The 17,713-nt window shown below is 32.0% G+C and overlaps 8 protein-coding genes across 8 annotated transcripts; 4 read left to right on the top strand and 4 right to left on the bottom strand.

The window, feature by feature from the left end:
• Nucleotides 1-536: 536 nt before the first annotated feature.
• Nucleotides 537-2,392, bottom strand: BX664DRAFT_334882 (uncharacterized protein). The gene has a single exon (XM_051545790.1). The coding sequence runs from the start codon at nucleotides 2,250-2,252 to the stop codon at nucleotides 576-578; it is 1,677 nt and encodes a 558-aa protein (XP_051398750.1). The 5' UTR covers nucleotides 2,253-2,392; the 3' UTR covers nucleotides 537-575.
• Nucleotides 2,393-2,798: 406 nt separating this feature from the next.
• BX664DRAFT_239848 (uncharacterized protein) lies at nucleotides 2,799-3,478 on the top strand (the record flags this gene model as incomplete). Its single annotated transcript, XM_051540213.1, has 3 exons — nucleotides 2,799-2,899; nucleotides 3,114-3,135; nucleotides 3,218-3,478. Coding segments are annotated over 3 exons (384 nt in total), but the record flags the coding sequence as incomplete, so codon positions are not given.
• An 825-nt stretch (nucleotides 3,479-4,303) lies between these two features.
• Nucleotides 4,304-5,431, top strand: BX664DRAFT_334880 (uncharacterized protein). Its single transcript, XM_051545789.1, has 5 exons — nucleotides 4,304-4,421; nucleotides 4,482-4,527; nucleotides 4,615-4,724; nucleotides 4,794-5,120; nucleotides 5,207-5,431. The coding sequence occupies exons 1-5, from the start codon at nucleotides 4,344-4,346 to the stop codon at nucleotides 5,333-5,335; spliced, it is 690 nt and encodes a 229-aa protein (XP_051398748.1). The 5' UTR covers nucleotides 4,304-4,343; the 3' UTR covers nucleotides 5,336-5,431.
• Nucleotides 5,432-6,005: 574 nt separating this feature from the next.
• BX664DRAFT_334879 (uncharacterized protein) lies at nucleotides 6,006-7,358 on the top strand. Its single transcript, XM_051545788.1, has one exon. It carries the CDS (start codon nucleotides 6,359-6,361, stop codon nucleotides 7,262-7,264), a length of 906 nt encoding a protein of 301 aa, XP_051398747.1. The 5' UTR covers nucleotides 6,006-6,358; the 3' UTR covers nucleotides 7,265-7,358.
• A 577-nt stretch (nucleotides 7,359-7,935) lies between these two features.
• Nucleotides 7,936-9,878, bottom strand: BX664DRAFT_334877 (uncharacterized protein). The gene is made up of 5 exons (XM_051545787.1): nucleotides 9,351-9,878; nucleotides 9,173-9,282; nucleotides 9,065-9,099; nucleotides 8,694-8,978; nucleotides 7,936-8,631 (listed from the first exon to the last, which is right to left on the bottom strand). The coding sequence occupies exons 1-5, from the start codon at nucleotides 9,771-9,773 to the stop codon at nucleotides 8,090-8,092; spliced, it is 1,395 nt and encodes a 464-aa protein (XP_051398746.1). The 5' UTR covers nucleotides 9,774-9,878; the 3' UTR covers nucleotides 7,936-8,089.
• A 58-nt stretch (nucleotides 9,879-9,936) lies between these two features.
• BX664DRAFT_334875 (Alpha/Beta hydrolase protein) lies at nucleotides 9,937-12,162 on the bottom strand. Its single transcript, XM_051545786.1, has 13 exons — nucleotides 12,038-12,162; nucleotides 11,920-11,960; nucleotides 11,782-11,855; nucleotides 11,672-11,722; nucleotides 11,440-11,615; nucleotides 11,300-11,366; nucleotides 11,124-11,195; nucleotides 11,021-11,059; nucleotides 10,896-10,940; nucleotides 10,701-10,826; nucleotides 10,582-10,634; nucleotides 10,253-10,496; nucleotides 9,937-10,125 (listed from the first exon to the last, which is right to left on the bottom strand). The coding sequence occupies exons 1-13, from the start codon at nucleotides 12,092-12,094 to the stop codon at nucleotides 10,061-10,063; spliced, it is 1,110 nt and encodes a 369-aa protein (XP_051398745.1). The 5' UTR covers nucleotides 12,095-12,162; the 3' UTR covers nucleotides 9,937-10,060.
• Nucleotides 12,163-12,516: 354 nt separating this feature from the next.
• Nucleotides 12,517-15,409, top strand: BX664DRAFT_359643 (uncharacterized protein). Its single transcript, XM_051548105.1, has 8 exons — nucleotides 12,517-12,612; nucleotides 12,698-12,764; nucleotides 12,822-12,852; nucleotides 12,928-13,200; nucleotides 13,289-13,548; nucleotides 13,608-13,770; nucleotides 13,835-14,411; nucleotides 14,501-15,409. Exons 1-8 carry the CDS (start codon nucleotides 12,555-12,557, stop codon nucleotides 15,127-15,129), a joined length of 2,058 nt encoding a protein of 685 aa, XP_051398744.1. The 5' UTR covers nucleotides 12,517-12,554; the 3' UTR covers nucleotides 15,130-15,409.
• Nucleotides 15,410-15,444: 35 nt separating this feature from the next.
• On the bottom strand, nucleotides 15,445-17,610 carry BX664DRAFT_334871 (origin recognition complex subunit 4 C-terminus-domain-containing protein). Its single transcript, XM_051545785.1, has 7 exons — nucleotides 17,065-17,610; nucleotides 16,808-17,005; nucleotides 16,572-16,745; nucleotides 16,390-16,476; nucleotides 16,205-16,313; nucleotides 15,962-16,137; nucleotides 15,445-15,869 (listed from the first exon to the last, which is right to left on the bottom strand). The coding sequence occupies exons 1-7, from the start codon at nucleotides 17,563-17,565 to the stop codon at nucleotides 15,693-15,695; spliced, it is 1,422 nt and encodes a 473-aa protein (XP_051398743.1). The 5' UTR covers nucleotides 17,566-17,610; the 3' UTR covers nucleotides 15,445-15,692.
• Between the last annotated feature and the right edge of the window lie 103 nt (nucleotides 17,611-17,713).

The raw sequence follows: 17,713 nt of genomic DNA, 5'->3' as shown, positions 1-17,713 counted from the left end.
CGATTCAGGGTCTTGTTTAGGTGCTACGAAAGTTTGTTTTGGATCATGACAAATATTCAATAATATTTTTTTTTTCATTCCTTTGGTTACATGGAACCCCATACTTTTTTTTTTGTATGCAAAATGAACACCGATATGTTATTAGATCGGAAAGATATTGTGATCTTCACATGATTGGTGATCCCAACAGGAACAAGTAATGAAAAGAAAAGAAACTTACTACTAACAATCATCATCATCATCATCATCCAAACCATCTTCCAAGATAAAAAAAAAAAAAAGACAATAAAGGTTTTATTGAAAAAGAGTGTATAAATAAATAAGATGTGGGAGAGTGTATTGTGAATATGAATGAAAGTGGAAAAAAAAAGATATAATGACTAGTAGTAAACAACAATAAGTAACAAAAGAAAAAAAAAATCAAATAATAGTAATAATAATAAAAAAAAAACAAGTACAATGATATATAAAGTGGAGGAAGGAGAGCTATACAATATAATAGTAGAGGTAAAAAAAAAAAAAATAGTAATAATAGGAAAAAAAAAAAAAAAAAGGAAGAGGGAATCATAAGATATCTATCGTAATTTTTGATCTCGTTCAAAGACCCATTGTAAATCGACAATTTCACGCCACAAACTTGATTCTTGACCAAAGGAAAGAAGTACTGAATCTCGAGCAATATCAATCCAAGTACGAATACCATGCATATAAATCTTCTCCAATTTGTTACCTATACCAGCCAATTCCAATTGTACCAAGGAATTCCAACATGTTCTAGCCAAGATAATTGCATGGAAGGAGCATACAGGATGTAAAGGAGGATATACTAGACGATAAACTACAAAAAGATATGTTGCACATTTTGCTGCTTCCAACCATTTTTGTTGATCCATATATTGTCGTAAAGCCACTTCAGCTGCACGTACCATGTTGACAGTAAAAGCAGGGACAGTATCGCAATTTGAAAGAGAATGAATCACTGGGATTATACCTTTTGTAAATTCTTTCCTTGAATCCTTTGCAAAAGCTGAGAATGTTTCCAATGTGTTGACACCCAAATGTCGTGATACAACAGCATCCGTTCCTTCTGAATAAATTTCTGGTGCAATCGCTTGGCAGACATAGTGTGAGAATTCTGATGGATGTAATCTTGTTTCTGGTGCAAGGGTGCCATCGAAATCTTTACCGATTGATTGTTTGATTGAATCCAAAATATTCCATTCCTTGATATCCTCTTCCAACACTGTTGATGCTTGATCCAGTCGTAAGTATCCAGGTTGTCCGATTTCACCTCGTTCCAACAAAGTATCCAAACATGAGAATTCGTTCTGGCATCGAGAGCAGGTACAATCAAATTCAGGACCAAAACGAAGTTGTAAATCATCCATTCGAGCTTGCCTTGGTAAAGTCAAATCCACATAACTAATAGTGATAAGATCCCCTGGTGAGATATCATCCAAAGTCACTAAACGTTGTTTATCTTGACGGTAAACGACACCAGTATTGGGTCGACATGAATGTTGTACATAAAGAGTAGTAAGAGGATAAACACCATAACCAACCTTGTCCATATGTTGCTCAGGATCCAAAATATCAAATCTTGAGAGAGTGATTTGTTCTTGTACAGAAGATAGTTCGGCAGGAGTAAACGGACAATCAAAGGGGGCCATCATTTCGGATACCGCATTATAATCAATAGGGACGGAAGGAGATGATGTAGTGATAGCGCCTGGTGTAGTGGATGGTAATCGAATTGTGGATATATGATTGCCGTTTGTTGTTGTAGTCGTAGCATGATGAGTAGCTGAAAGACCAGGTGGAGGAGGTGGATGTAATTCCAAAGCTTGAATAGCGTACTTGAGATGAGGCGGAGAATGAGAATTGTGCTTATTCAGACGGGCGTGACTGTGGAGAGTCAAGGCGGCACGTTCCAAGAGCCATCGATCCGCATCCACGTTGGTATAAGTATCGTATTCCAGAGGTTCACAAAGAACATGGTGATAGTGTAGCCAGGCATTTCGGAAACAAGTATTACTACAAAAATAGGCAGATCGACAACGACCACAACATTGTAAAGATGCTCGACGTAAACAATAATTACATCTTTGACGACGAACGGATGGTAAAGGTACTTGAGTCAAAGGTGCTTGTTCCCATAATACTGAGCCAGCAGGAAAAGGTTTCAAAGCTACCATAGTTCGCCCTTGAATGCCAAGCCCAAGGTCCTTGAAATATTCTTCCAAGTTGATCATAAAAGATGTATATGCAGATATTAAAGGGACAAGAGAATAGTCACGTTTGAAAGTTAAAAAAATATATATAAATGGACAACGAAGAAACAAGAAAAAAGAAAAAAAAGGGGGGATAAGGACAAAAAGGGAACAAAAAAAAAAAAAAAAAAAAGGAAAAGAGAAAGAAAAAAAAAAAAAGAGAGAATGACCCGAGAAAGAAGAAAAAACAAAAAACATCAGGGGAACCGGACATTGAAATACCGAAACCTTTTCTTTTCTTTTTTTTTTTTTTTCTTACTATATTCTCCCTAAAATCTTTCCCTGCTTTTTCTATCCAGTCATTTGAGATCAAGTATGTTCACTTCCTTTCTTTTTGCATTTTTATGTCCTTTTTTTTTTTTTTTCCTTGTCAACTCGATTATTACCTATTATAAATTTGTAGACAACACAATACTAGAAGGATGAATGGTAAGTATAACCCCAACGAACGAAAGAAAACTTTAAAAAGATGATCATCCGGAGATTGAACTACAAGTCCCTCTCTCTTTTTTTTTTTTTTGGGTAGATCAAACTTGCAACAGTTTAGGTAACGCTATTCCTTATTGTTCGCCGTTACCAAATGATGTATGGTCAAATGGAACAGTACATACCTTTGAATGGAATTCATTGTAAGCAATTGATGATGGATGATAGATGGTATTGTGATGATTGTGTGATGATGTTGTGACGATAGATGATGTGTAATGATTGATGATGTTTGTGACAATGGATGATGATGGTGTCGTGATATGTGATGATGGATGATTTATTATGTCAATCAATGGAACAATATCATAACATCAGGTTTTTTTTTTTTTGTTTTTGTTTTTCATTTAAATACAGATATCCATATTACTCGTCTTCGGTAAATTACCTCTCTTACTGAATTTGACTTTATCATTTTTACATCATATATATAAATTTTATTTTCTCCTTTCTTTTTATAGGATACCTTAGATCTTTACTTGTATTATAAAGAAAATCTTCAATATCGACCAATCAAAAATTGGACAGCGTTACCATGCAACGTTGGTTCCTGGACAACTCAAGTGGACGACTCCTGGTTCCCTGTTCCTTTGTATAGTCAATCTCAAAAAAAATGGATCATGTATGGTTACTATTTGCCTTCTTCTACTGATCCAAAGGAAGAATTATCCAATCCTGCTAGTCGATATCCACGTCCTTTTAATTTTACTGTTCTCCGTAAGTTTTTTTTTTTTTTTTTTTTTTTTTTTTTTTCAATATCAACTCATGTTCTCTATTTAGAATTTGGTCAAATATCATCTCTTAACAATACTAATGCCACTACTCCGCTGAACAATAATCCATCATCATCAGATTCAAACGGCATGATGCATACATTCCCCACTTGGGCTATCGTCGTTCTTGTCATTACCTCAACAACATTACTGATTTTAATCATCATGGTGACTCTATGGCTTATATACAAACGATCATCAACTTCATCCAATACAAGTTCCCTAAAAAATAATGATGAATATCCGACACCAATGATCAATATCACTCCTACTACAAATAATAATCATAATAATGATATGGAAATCATTTCACCTGTATCCAGTCAAAATAGATCAGATGCATCATGGCAAAGAAGATCTTCCATTTTAAGTTCATCGGATACTGCAGTAGTAGGTGACACTTTTAGGCAATTACTTCATTCTCCTGAATGGGAAAATCAAGAAAGGCGGCGTCAAATAGATAGTAACAAGTTACTTCAACAGGAATTGGATGCAGATAAAGATACCGTAATAAAAACTGCATTAAAAAGTCGGAAACCACAAATAGAAATAATTCAAAGTAATAGTGCTACTGGAAGTCATATTTAATTGTTACAATAAATGGTTTTTTTTTTTTTTTTTTTTTTTTTTTTTTTTTTTTTTTTTTTTTTTTTTTGCTTGATGTATAAAAATAGGTGCAATTTGATCTCATCCAATGAAAACGCTTCATTCCCCAACTAATTGTTGTTTTTTTCATTTTCTCATTTTTCATTTTTTTTTTTTTATTCACTCTCTTTTTTTTTTTTTTTATACATTATTCCTTTTATTATTAAAAATGAGTGTTGGAATAGAAAAGTGTTGTTGTTTTATTCCTTTACGTTTTGGTACCTTCTTGATTGCTCTTTGGTTTACTGTAAGATGATTGATTAATATAAGAAAAAAAAACATCAACTAAAACTATTTATGTATATAGATTATATATCTACTTGATGCCACCACGGGTTTCCTTGGTATCAATGGTAAAGTGAACATATATAAATATATATAAAAATATAAATTAATTCTTTTTTTTTCTTTAAAAAAAATGTTATCAATTTAATAAATAGCTGCGATTGTATATTCTGGACAAGCTGCGAGTGCCTGGTATTATATTGACCTTCTCTTTACAGTACTTGTATGTATTGGTGGTGTTGTTGGCATGTTTGGATCTTGTTTTGTAAGTAGTCATTATTTTGATATGAATATTAGTTCTTACAAAGTTCTCTTTTTTTTTTTTTTAATATAGTCTTCTCGAAAATTCGCCAAAATATTTAGTGTGGTTGTTTGGGTGAATTGTACACTTTCCATGTTGAAATATGTCATCTGTTTAGCATTAATGATTAGCCATAGTTATGATATGACTCGATCATGTTTACGTTCTGGATTTATTGGATTCACCAATTCACAATCATCTATCACACCTGTTATCATTCCTGATAGTCCTTATTACTCACCTGTGCGATACCCTGGTACCTTAAATGCTAACGCTGGAACTCAAGAAGATTGTGAAGCAAGTGTCAAAACCTTTTTGATTACTTTTGGTGTGGTTGTGTTTGTTGTGCAAATACTTCAGGTAAACAAAATAATAATTATAATTATAATAATTGATGGATGATCTACCTCGGAAACTCTAATGATTCTTTTTATATATATATATAGTTTTATTTTGCTACTGTGGTCAGTGCTTATGCTTCCAGACTTCGTAATGGTGCTCGTCATCATCGATTACATGATCAACAAATCAAGGATTTTGAAGAATCAAGATACCATATGTCCACTGTTTACTAGTTTATTACAAATATTATATATATATATTTTTTTCCCCTTTCCTTTTTGTACATTTATCCCTCTTCAATAAAAAAAAAGAATATATATATATATATAAATCAAGTCCCGTTTGAACTTTGTTACATAGATTTTTCACATGAAGTGAAAGAAGTTGGTTTCAATTACTTTTTTTGCGGAGTAATCATCTATTAGTCACCCATGGATTGTTTTCTACCTTTGGCTTTTAGAGTATCGTTCTCCGAATAGACGGATACACCAATATAGTGATAATAGAATTGATCATACCTTTGGAAAAATCATGAATACTGTATATATCATCATTTGATAAAAACTAAAATAAAGATGTTTGACTGTTTAACACATACATGTTTAACACATACATCTGACTGTATGCACCATTTGTTGTTTTGATCTCTTTGTGGAATAGTTTATCTTCTCTTGTACACATTGGCGGAGATACGCGGAGGATATAAAGGAGATAACAACACTTATTCTCATCCAATCAAGTACTATAATGAGCAAGATTTTTTCATAGAGTCACGAGGTTTCGTTGACAATTCACCAATCATCATAACTCAGCCTCACGCCATTTATATAATTACGCCCAACTATTTTTTTTTCTCTTTTTCTTTTTCCCTTTTCTTTTTTTTTCTTTAAGATATTTGAAACCCTTTTTTTTTTTTTTGAAGCCATTACCCTACATTTTGTTATATTCATTCTTATCAAGATGGTTTCTATTCTTATTTAAATATCCTTTGTTAAACTCGTTATCTTTTTTATATTGTCTTGTCTATTAAATATACGTCTCAATTATCTCGTGTCGTCTATTTTGAATCTCATGTCTGCCTTTATTGTGTCTCCCAAGCCTCTCTCTTTTCCCAAAAACCGTCCTAGCAAACCTTTCTTCTCTTATTGTACTGACGAACCTTCCACCTGCACCAGAAAGAAAACTCTACAACAAAACACACCCGGAAATTAATATTTAACATTATTCAGCCTAAATTTCTGAATTCTCTATCATCCATGACAACAAGTATGAACAGCAATTATTATATCAACAATATCAACACCGACAACAATAACAACAATAATAATAATAACAATATGAATAGTGATCTTTTCTTGACTCAAGATCCATTTTCAACCTACCTCTTTGGTGCTGCTACTCCTGCTTCTCTTTCTCCTGTTACTCCTATTACTACTACTCCAAGCTCCTCTGTAGATGAATGGTTGGCTGATGAATTGAAACAATCTGGTCTATTACCTCTGATGCCTGATTTTTTGAAACAAGAGAATAATGTAGTGGATTATTATTTAGCTCAACAAGAATCTTCTCCAGCAATGACCTCTGGTAGCCCTGATAGTAGTGCAAGTAGTGTAGGTAGTCCTCAAACTTCTCCTGTTTCTCTTGGAACTCCTCCTTCATCATCATCGTATCCTATGATTGCTACTCCACCCTTGTTTCCGGATATTGCGCCTAAAAAACCTGGATTCCGTGCTATTGCTCCTGCAAAGAAACAGCTTGTTCCTATTATGCCCAAAACTACCAACAACAACAACAACAACAACAATACTCCATCTGTTAATCCTTCTTCTTTAATGTCTGTTGCCAATCATCCTATTCATCATCAAGTCAATAACAAACGCAAGATTGTCACTGACAAGGAACAAGATGACATTGCATTGAAACGTCAAAAGAATACTGATGCTGCTCGTCGATCTCGTTTGAAGAAATTGGTCAAGATGGAAACTTTGGAAAAACGTGTAGTGGAATTGGAAGCTGATAATACAAGATTGTCAACTCGCATTGCCGTGCTGGAATCTGAAAAATCTGGTCTGGAATCCAAAGATAAAGGACTCGAAGATCGCATCCGTACCCTTGAAGCTCAACTTGCTGAAGCTCACAAGGCATTGACTGGCCGTCATTAAAGTGCCTCCATCTTTTCTTTATTATTATTATTTTTTTTTTTTTAGTATTATCTTTATGTTAGTTAGTTTTTTTTTTTTATCCTTTTTATTATAGTCTATTAGTTTTTTATATTATGTTTATTTTTACAATAAAAAAAAATGATCCATTGAAAATCGAAAATGAAAAATATTCAATAATATTCTCACGATGGTAATCTTTTTTTTTTTTCATATTCTCCAAAAGGTTGATTGATTCCGTGCGAATACAGACATGATTTTGAATCAACATGGGTATTTTTTTTTTTTTTATTTTTTTCTCACATGTCATTTATTATCACATTTTTTACACGTTGATTGATCGATCGATCGGTGCAAAAAAAAGTTCATTGAAATTGTTTCCTGGTGATTCGTGACGATGGTAATTCAAAAAAAAAAAAAAAAAAAGATGTCTTTCTTAAGAGAAGTACGGGAGATTTCAGGTACATGGAATAGACCGGGTTCAATCAAAACAAAAATAAAAAAAGAAAAAAATTAAAAGTGACACATACGATAGGATTGGACAAGTTTTAACTTTGGTGCCTTTTTGTATTACTTTGTTTTTGGATATGTATGGGATGAAACACCGCTACAGTTCAACAACAAAAAAGTGAAGGAAAAAAAAAAAGAAGAAATGCATTAGATAAATAAGGGAGGGAAGAAAAAAAAAAAAAGAAGTCTTTATTTTAATGATGATTAGGAATAAGGTATAAAAATAATAAAAAAAATAATAATAATAAATAATAGATATTATGTACAATAAAACTAACTAACGAATTATATAAAAATGGGGATTTTTTTTTCTATTATCTAATCAGTATATCCGTCAACAAATTGATTGATTGTTTCCCAATTGCCATCCATCATATATTCTGTTTGAGAGTTTGGAGTTGGTGGTACATCGATATTGGAGATGACTGATGGTGCCATGGAGGATGATTTGCTTGAAGAGAGAGCACGTGGTGAGGATAAAGCAGATGCAGGAATCAAGGATTTTTGAGCGTAGCACACAAACCAGTTGAGATGACTTTGATACCGAAGACATTCTTTCATTGCTTGTTCAATGGCTGTATCTGATAAACCCAACATAAAATCAAGAGCACCAGGTTGCCAAGTAGGAGGTGGTGATGTATTAGTGACAGCGTTACGGATAGTTGGACTGAGAGATTTATAAAAAGATTCAGTACATTGCGCATGTACTTGACCTACTTGTCCACCCCAACCTAATGGAATCGTCACTTGTTGTTGTCGTATGTCTACAAATCCATAACTAGAAGATTGAGTCATAAGCAGAGTTGATACTTGATTACTTTGTAAAAGATCAATATGATGTCGATGAAACGCATTGTGTACTATTCAAATAAAAAAAAAAAAAAGGTTAATGATTTTGATTTCTTTCCTTTTTAAAACTTACATTCATCATTTAATAAGGATTGGCATAAAGGACCAGGTCGTTGAATACGATGTTCTACATCTACAATTTCAACTGTGCCAAGAGGTTTGAGTACACGAGAAATTTCACCAAGAATAGTTTGAACTTGTTGAGTAGAGAGTAGGTTTAAAAGATGTCGCATATGTATATAATCCAACGAATTATCCGGAAAAGGTAAGGATGATAAAAAGTTGTGTTGACTAAAATGAGCGTTTGTTGGTTTGACACTTTTTGGGAACGAGGTTATAATGTCGATACCATAAAATTCTATAATGAACATAACCCAAAAAAAAAAAAAATTAGTCTCATGATTGAATAAAAAAATTTTGGTGATTAAAAAAAAAAAAATATACCTGCTGTAGAATATTCTGCTGCCATTTCCAAAACCCTATTTCATATGCAACAGTACAAAAAAGATAAGAAAAAAATTTTTTTTTGTATGATATCAAAAGAATTTTTACCATGTGCCACTTCCACAACCAATATCAAGTACTTGAGCCTTCGGTTGTTTGAGTCTAGGTATAATTGGGGCAATCACATTTCCTTTGAAGGCATATTTGAGTAAAAAGTGCTATATTCAAAAAGATAAGATTAAGATTGCAAATCATTTTAATATGTATAAATATATATATATATTACCAGTATAACCAATCTATCAGCTTCATCGTCGTCACAAGGTAAATGATAATGAGTTCCAGGAGTAGTGAGATAACGTCGTCCAGCAACTTCAGTAAAGGCCAGCTTCAATTGTTGTAATTCCGGAAGTGAGATCACAGATTCACGAGTGGAAGTGGATAAAGGTGAACGTCGAGTTTGTTTTTCACTAGAAGATTTCGAACTTGATGTATGAGAAGTAGCAACTGACGAAGATTTGCGACTAGAAGGTCGAACAACGGGTTTTGGTACAGGTGTTTGTGCTACAGCTGCTGCTTCAAAAAAACTAAATGAAGAAGGTTGATATTTTTTTGCCGTTTGAGCTTGTGATAGTCGTTGTTGAGTTCGTTTGGGTAAGTTGGAAACAACATCATTAGACAAGGCTGGATGTGATTCCGTATTCCCCATATCAAGGTTATTATCGTGATTAAAGTAAGAGTAAGACAGGATTAAAGAAGAAGAAGAAGAAGAATAAGAATAAGAAGAAAAAAAGTGTAACAATAGGAAAAAAAAAAAAAAAAAAGAAGAAAGAAAGGAAATAGAAAAAGAAAGATCCAAAAAGTACTAATAAAAAAAAAATAAGGTTTCGAATCAAAATCTATCACTTTTGTATAACGAAAAAAAAGAAAAAAAAATTTATTTGATATTCCGAACCCCTTTTAGTTCAACCAATCTAATCTATTTAAAACAAAAAACTACATATTTGATGTCCAATGAGTAACATCACCAATGGCAGTGTATAAATAATCAAAATAACCAACTATATTCAGAAACAAAGAGAGACATAATGAATAATATTGTTAGTTAGTGTTTTATTAATATATATTCCCATCCTTCTTCTCCCCTCCCCTTTGTTTCGTTCACATTTTATTCAGTTTCAAACTCACGATTATTATGATTGGCATGTTCCAGATAAACTAATTCCACCAAAGATGATGATTTGTCACTTGATTTCTTAATATAAACCTTTGCTTCATTTTTGATTTCATATACTTGAATTTCATTTTTTTTCTTCGTTAGCCAATCATCATCTTTTCCAATCAAAGCCTCATAAAATAATTGTGTTGAATGATCGACAGGAATTTCAATATCATGTTGACCAACAACAATCAAAATTGGACAACTCACTTTCTACAAATAAAAAAATAAATAAATAAAAAATCATAATCTATATCTAAAAAAGTAAAACAATAAAATCAAAAAAAGAAGACATTACCGATATACGGGATAAAGAATCAAAACGATGATTTAATCTTGATAACATCAGCTCTATCATTATTGTCAAAAGAATTTTTTCTGAGTTGTCATGATCGTATTTTGTGCAACTATCTTTACCTTTTGCAAAAGAGCTCCATTTCAAAGGTCCTAAAATAGGTATGTATTCCAATAGACGGTATTCAAAAACAAGATGAGATAAACTCGTATATGGTGCTTGAAGAATTAAAGTCTTAGGAGGTGTTCCTAAATAAGACATGATTAAATAAAATAGAGTTATCTAATTTATTTATTTTTTTTTTGTTTCTTCTTTACCTTTTCTTGAAAGATCATGAGCCAGAGTAGTTGCAACACCAGTACCTAATATAACAAGGGATAAATATATCAATACAACAGAAATCCTAACTAGATAAAGTAAAAAAAAAAAAAAAAAATGATACCTAAAGAATGTCCAATAAGACTAATTCGATCATGTGAAACTAGGACAAAGCAAAAAATAAAATAAGTAAAAATCTCTTCTTTTCATCTATGACTTAATCATACCTTTTTTAGAGAGTAACCAGTTATATGTTGCCTGAGCATCTAGTTGAAGACCATATTCTGAAGGCGATCCTTCTATTATCAATGCATATGCATGATTTCCACACCGACGTCAAGAAAAATGAAAAAGACTGTAAGTAATTCTTTTTATTTTTATTTTTATTTTTATTCTTTTTTACCTGAGTCTCCAAAGCCACGATAATCCAAAGCCAAGATATTGAGTTTAGGAAATTTCATTCGAAGATTCTAAAAAAAGAGTATATATATATATATATTATCATTATCATCAGTAATAGATCATTGGTTACCAAAATTTTACCTTATATAAATCAATTCGCCAAGGAGCTACGCGATTCATTGCATTTCCATGGAAATATATAACAGTATCATATTTGACATCCATCAAAGCTTGATCAAATATATCATTTGTCACTTGATCCATAATATTCAATTTCTGTTCAATATGATATTCACTAGGTAGAATATGCCAGGCTCCTACATAAAAAAGAAATCATATAAATATATATATAATATATATATACTTTTCTTACCAAGAGTAATATTGTCCTCTGTTTTGATTTGAATATTCCTAATAGCATTATCTAAATAAAATAATTTGCACTTAGTATTGAACAAAAAATGGTATTGAATATTCATTTACGTGCAAAACCATAATATTCTGGTGTATCAAATTTTGCATAAAGAGGAGCTTGAAGCCAGTGAAGGTATATCATTCTATTGAAAAATAAAATAACGCGAGATTAATATACATAATTACATTTTAAAAAAAGGAACGTACAATGTTTGAGGGGTTTCGAAACATAGACCAATCACTATTGCCTAATATATAATATAGAAAGAGTGAGAGTTAACATTTATAATATGAGATTACAATATATAAAAAAAAAGAAGTCTACCACATATAACGCGACTAAAGAAGTTGATAATACAATCGCCTTTTTCAGTAAACTCATGAAAATATTGAATAAGATAAGTAAAAAGGAAAAAAGAAAAAAAAAAAGAAGTAAAGGAAGACAAAATGATTGGATAAGCGGAAATGGAATTTAAAAGAAATAAAAATACACTAAAAAGAGTTGAGAGAAAAGAAAAAAATAAATTGGATTGAAGGATTTGAAATGATAGTCAGGTGATTTATTCATTTGAAGTAAAAAAATATACAATTTCAAAGGGGATTTGTCTATGAATCAGGAAAAAAAAAAATCCAATTCAAGCATAGCACAAAAAAAAAAACTATTTTTGTTCCTTCGAACCCATTGAATTTTTTCTTTTTTTTTGTTACGAAACTCAGTCAGAAAAAAGAGGGGAAAAAATCTCTTCTTCCCTCCTTTTTTTTTTTTTTTTTCTTTTCTTTTCTTTTTTTTTTTTTTTCATTACTTCTATCTCTATTCTTTTCTTTGTAGATTATTTGAAACGATGGAAGGTGGTGGTTTCAATTTCGCAGATTATCCTGTTATTGTTGGTATCGATTTCGGTAATTACTCAACAAAAAAAAAAAGACAGAAATAATAAAAGATGACGAATAATTCAATCTAATTTTATTCAACCATCTATAATAGGTACAACTTATTCTGGTTGTTGTTATGCTTTTGCTCAAAATGAAGAAGTATTTGATATTGTTAAATGGTAAAGAAAGATATATATATAATATTTATGACTATTAATTTCTATCTTTGGTTATAGGCCAAAACAGAACAACAATATTTATCCAAAGGTACAAAATAATAATAATAAATATATATAAGCTTAAACGTTTTCATCTATCTGACCACATTTCCTTTTTTGTTAGACACCATCATTGGCATTATATCGAAAAGGATCAACTTCATTAGTAGATTGGGGTCATGCAGCTCGACGTATTGCTATGAAACCAAATAGCCAAGACTATTTACTCATGTCTAAATTCAAACTTTTCTTGATGGATGATACTCAAGATACTTTACCAAATGGTCTCAATGTTATTGATGTTATTGCTGATTATTTGCGAGCTTTCCATGATCATGTTAAAAGTGAACTTTTAAAAGGTTTTGCTGGGAATTATGATCAAAGCAAATTCAGATATGTAAGTTTTTTTCTAAAAGAAAAAAAAAGATAACGGGACTAACTCTTTTTTTTTATTATTATTCTTTACTTTTTATTTTTATATTTAGTGTCTTACTGTACCTGCCATGTGGAGTGATCGTGCAAAGGCTGCTACTCGTGAAGCTGCTATTCGTGCTGGTTTAGTATTACGATCTGATCATCCCGAACGTCTTATGTTAATTTCTGAACCTGAAGCTGCTGCTCTTTATTGTGAAAAGAAATCTGAACAATTTAATTTAGCTCATGGTCAACGTTTTATGATTTGTGATGCTGGTGGTGGTACTGTGGATTTGATTGTTTTTGAAATTGATCAAAAACCTGGACAAAAGTAAGTAAAAAAAAACCTTTTATAACACTATTTTATTTACTTCAAATTTTCTTATATAGACGTACTCTTAAAGAAGTGACAAATGGTCATGGTGGTTCTTGTGGTTCGGCCTTTCTGGATGTCAATATGCGCGAATACATCAAAAGAAAATTCTCTCATCTTGGATCTATTAATGATACAGCAATGGAACATATTATGGATACATTTGTTAATATTATCAAGGTAATATTAAAAAAAAAAAAGTAACATTTTATTTATTTACATTTTATTTATTATTTTCGAATAGCCTGAATTTGATGGTTATGAAGATCATTTCTTGGATCTACCAGCATCTATGGGACTTGGTGATTTAACTGATGAAACTATTGGTTTAGAAAATGGATCTATCTGTTTGCCTGCTCAAGAACTTTGTGAACAAGTATTTGAACCAGTCATTATCCAAGTCTTACAACTTATTGAAGGTCAACTCAATCAATCTTTCAATTTGGAAGCAATCTTCTTAGTGGGTGGGTTTGGTCAATCCAACTATTTGTTCCGTCGAGTAGAAGAAGTATTTGCAAATCGTGTCGGTATGATTGGTGTTCCTCCTCGTGGTGAATTGGCTGTCGTACGTGGTGCTGTTTACTTTGGTCTTAGTCCTCAACAAATCACTGAACGTGTTTCTCGAAGAACTTATGGTGTTGAAACTCGTATGATTTTCCAACAAGATGTCGATCCTGAAGAATATTCCGTTATTGGTGTAGATGGTCGAAAATATTGTCGTCAACGTTTCAGTGTATATGTACAAAAAGGTCAAAGTGTCAAGGTAGATGAATGTGTATCTAAAACCTTTGTGATTAGTTACCCTAGTGATACGGATTCTGGTAATTTCTTTTTTTTATTTTTCTTTTTTTTTTCTTTTGTTTGATGTTATTCACCATTTCCTTTTATATTTTTTTTTTATTTTTTATAGATTTGTATGCTTTTGATGGAGAAGGACCCCCTCCTCGCTTGACATCACATCCAAGTATCCAAAAAGTTGGTCATTTTCCTATTCGTATGCCAACATTAGAAGGAATGAAACCTGGAGAAAAAGTGAACATGACAATTCGTATGTACTTTGGTCTGACAGAAATCAAGATTGAATGTATCATCAAAGATAAAATCATCGTATTTACTTCAGCATTTGAAGCCTCAGACGGCAGTGCTCAAGAAATTGGTGCTGGATATGTTCAAGATGCTTATGGTGCTCCTCCTGCAGTAGCAATGGATCCTTATGGAACTCCTTCTATCAATGCCAGTCAAACCTCTTTTGCTGGTTATCCTCCAAATGGTGGTTATGGTGGTGTTCCTCCACCTTCTTCTTATCCTCCACAACAACCAGGTGCTTATCCACAATCAAGCTATGCTGCTTATCCTCCAACTGGTGCTTATCCTGCAGATGATAGTTATTATCAACAACCATACGCTGATCCTCAAGGTTATCCTCCACAAACTCAACAACAACAACAACAAGGTTATTATGGTGCTGGTGCTGGTGGTGGTTACCCACCAACTTCTCAAGGTTATTCTCAACAAGGTGGTTACTCTGGTTATCACTAAATTTATTCATTCCCCACTTCCTCCTTTTACATTCTTCTTCTTATTCGTCTTTACTTCTTTTCTTATTGTTTTCCGCCACTATATTGTAATAGTTCCTCTTTTCCCCCTTCTTTTATTTTATTTCCTTTATATTTTTTTTCTCTCTTTTACTCCATGTTACATTTTATTTATAACACTATTGAATAAACATTTGTCATTTATCATAGGCATCCACCTATATATTATTTATTTTTTTTAGTTTAACTTGTCTTCTTGAGTATATATGAAATAGAGACGCAATCATCTTCTTTTCTTCTTCAGCAAATAAGACTAAAATAAGGACTTTAATATCCTACATCGAAAGAAAATGATTTTTATTGATATCATTGAGGATAAAAAAAAAAAAGGATGGATGAAGGGCACACAGAAAGTAATGTAATAAGTAATGAAAATGGAAAAAAAAAGGTGTGATAATGCAAATGATATACAAAAATGATAGAAAGGATTAGAATACAATGATAAATACAGTGAATGATGAATGAGTGAAATAAAAATAATAATAGTATGAATAACTAACTGAATCTCTAAGTTGCACCAGTGGCCCATTTGATCAAATTGGTTGGACAATCTTTGTATTTCAATACAGCATCAATGACTTGAGCATGTTCCAACATCAGCTTTGCCATTCGATATTCCTTTGGACATTTTCCTATTTGTTCCACTGGACATACCAATTCGAAGGATTGTAAACTTTCAAATGCCTAAAAGATAGAAGGGTGAATAAAAGAAAAAAAAAGTAAGACTTTACTATGTCCACCATTGATTTTCTTTTTTTATTATTATTATTATATACCTTGAGTGCTACAGATCGTTTATACAGTTTCATACCAAGTCCCATACCACGCACTTGAGTTTGAGTCATAAAATCCTTGTATTCATCATAAATCATTTGAAAGTTGAAGGTATGGGTATCTCTTTCCATCAGTTTCTTCATACTGACAATCAACACCAATTCCAGTAGCGATACACCTAAAAGAAAAACGCTGTTAAGTGAAAACAAAAACACTAAAATAGAATATTTCTTTCTTATCATTACCTTTGAGCATTTCTGTCTTTAAATCTGTTCTCTGTTCTAGACTTGATTCCATAAATTGGGATACCAACAAGTAGGATGATTCTTCCGAAAGTTGTGAAACAGGTTCAAACTAAGAAAAATAATAATAAAAAAAAAAAAGAGTCAACATATATCCATGTAATGATTATTTCTCTTCTATAACTTACACATATCTTGAAAAACATCCGTAAATCCTTCGTAATATCAAAGATACGACGTAAAAGAGTGTTCATCGATGAATCTTCAAATACTGTCTATTCATCATTAAAAAAAAAAAAAACAAATTCATCAGTCACTTGAATATCTTTTTTAAACTACAATTCTTTCATTTTTTTTTTTTTTTCGTTACCTTCACAGCTTGATTGAATTTTTCCGTAAAATCCTGATCCACCAAACCTTCAGGTACAATCAAAGTTTCACGAGCGATTTCTACAAAATCACCAAAAGTAGCAGGAGGGAATAGATAGATCTGTCGATGAGAGAATCTTGATTTGACACGTTTTTCCAAAAGATCCAAAGTATCCTATATAAAAAAAAAAGGATATCATTAAAATTGGGGATGACAAAAAAAAAGAGAAAACTTACAATACGACAAGTAAGACCAATGACAGCCATCGGATTTTGAGCACTTTGAGTGGCATCAAATAGATTGTAAAGAAGAGTTTGCTTGGGATGTTGAGCGAATAAATCAAATTCTTCCAAAATAAAGACAATTGGTAGAGTTGTTTTATCTCCTTGTTTCAAAAGTGATAAAGTATATTCAAAGGATTCTGCAAATGTTGCCTAAAAAAAAAAAAAGAATGGTGAATAAAGGAACAAATCATCAGAAAAATCTAACTTACAAAGGTACGAAGTTGTTGTTGTACTTTTCCTTGTGCTACCATCAGTTGTCGTGCAATTTCATTGAGGGCAATACGATCAGTTGTTTCAGTGAGTCCATTCAAACGTATAGTGACAAATCCAGCTGGAAACTTTTTTGTTAAATCATTTAATGCAAGTCGAACCATGGTTGTTTTCCCTGTTCCACGATTGCCAAGTAATAAACAAGAATTACTTTCTCCTTTGCTAATAGTTTGGTATAAGATTTGATGCAGGCTATCATATTCGTTTTGCATTCCTACAAGTCGTTTTGGTGTAGATCGTTCAGATAACTGGGATATAAGATGGGTCTTGATCATTTTAATATCGTTGTGAGTCGCGTCGTGATTAATATCGTTCATGTGCGTTTTCTCAGTAACACTGTTTTCAAGGTCACAGGTATTGTTTTCTATACGATTCCTTTTGTTGTCATCTATTTGTTTATCATCACTATTTATTTCTTCATATTGTCGTTTATTGGTCATGGTAGTAGAAATAAAAAACTTGTTCTGTTAAGGTATAGACAAAAAGGAAGAAACAAAAGCAATCAGACAATCAGATGATTGCTGAGCTCAAAAAGGTTTTCAGGCAAAAAATCAGTGACTTCTCTCTTCACATGCTAAAATATCATGG

This window comes from Halteromyces radiatus (assembly GCF_025201355.1).
Source record: "Halteromyces radiatus strain CBS 162.75 chromosome Unknown BX664scaffold_5, whole genome shotgun sequence".
NCBI lineage: Eukaryota > Fungi > Mucoromycota > Mucoromycetes > Mucorales > Cunninghamellaceae > Halteromyces > Halteromyces radiatus.
This window is presented reverse-complemented; position numbering and strand designations above follow the sequence as displayed.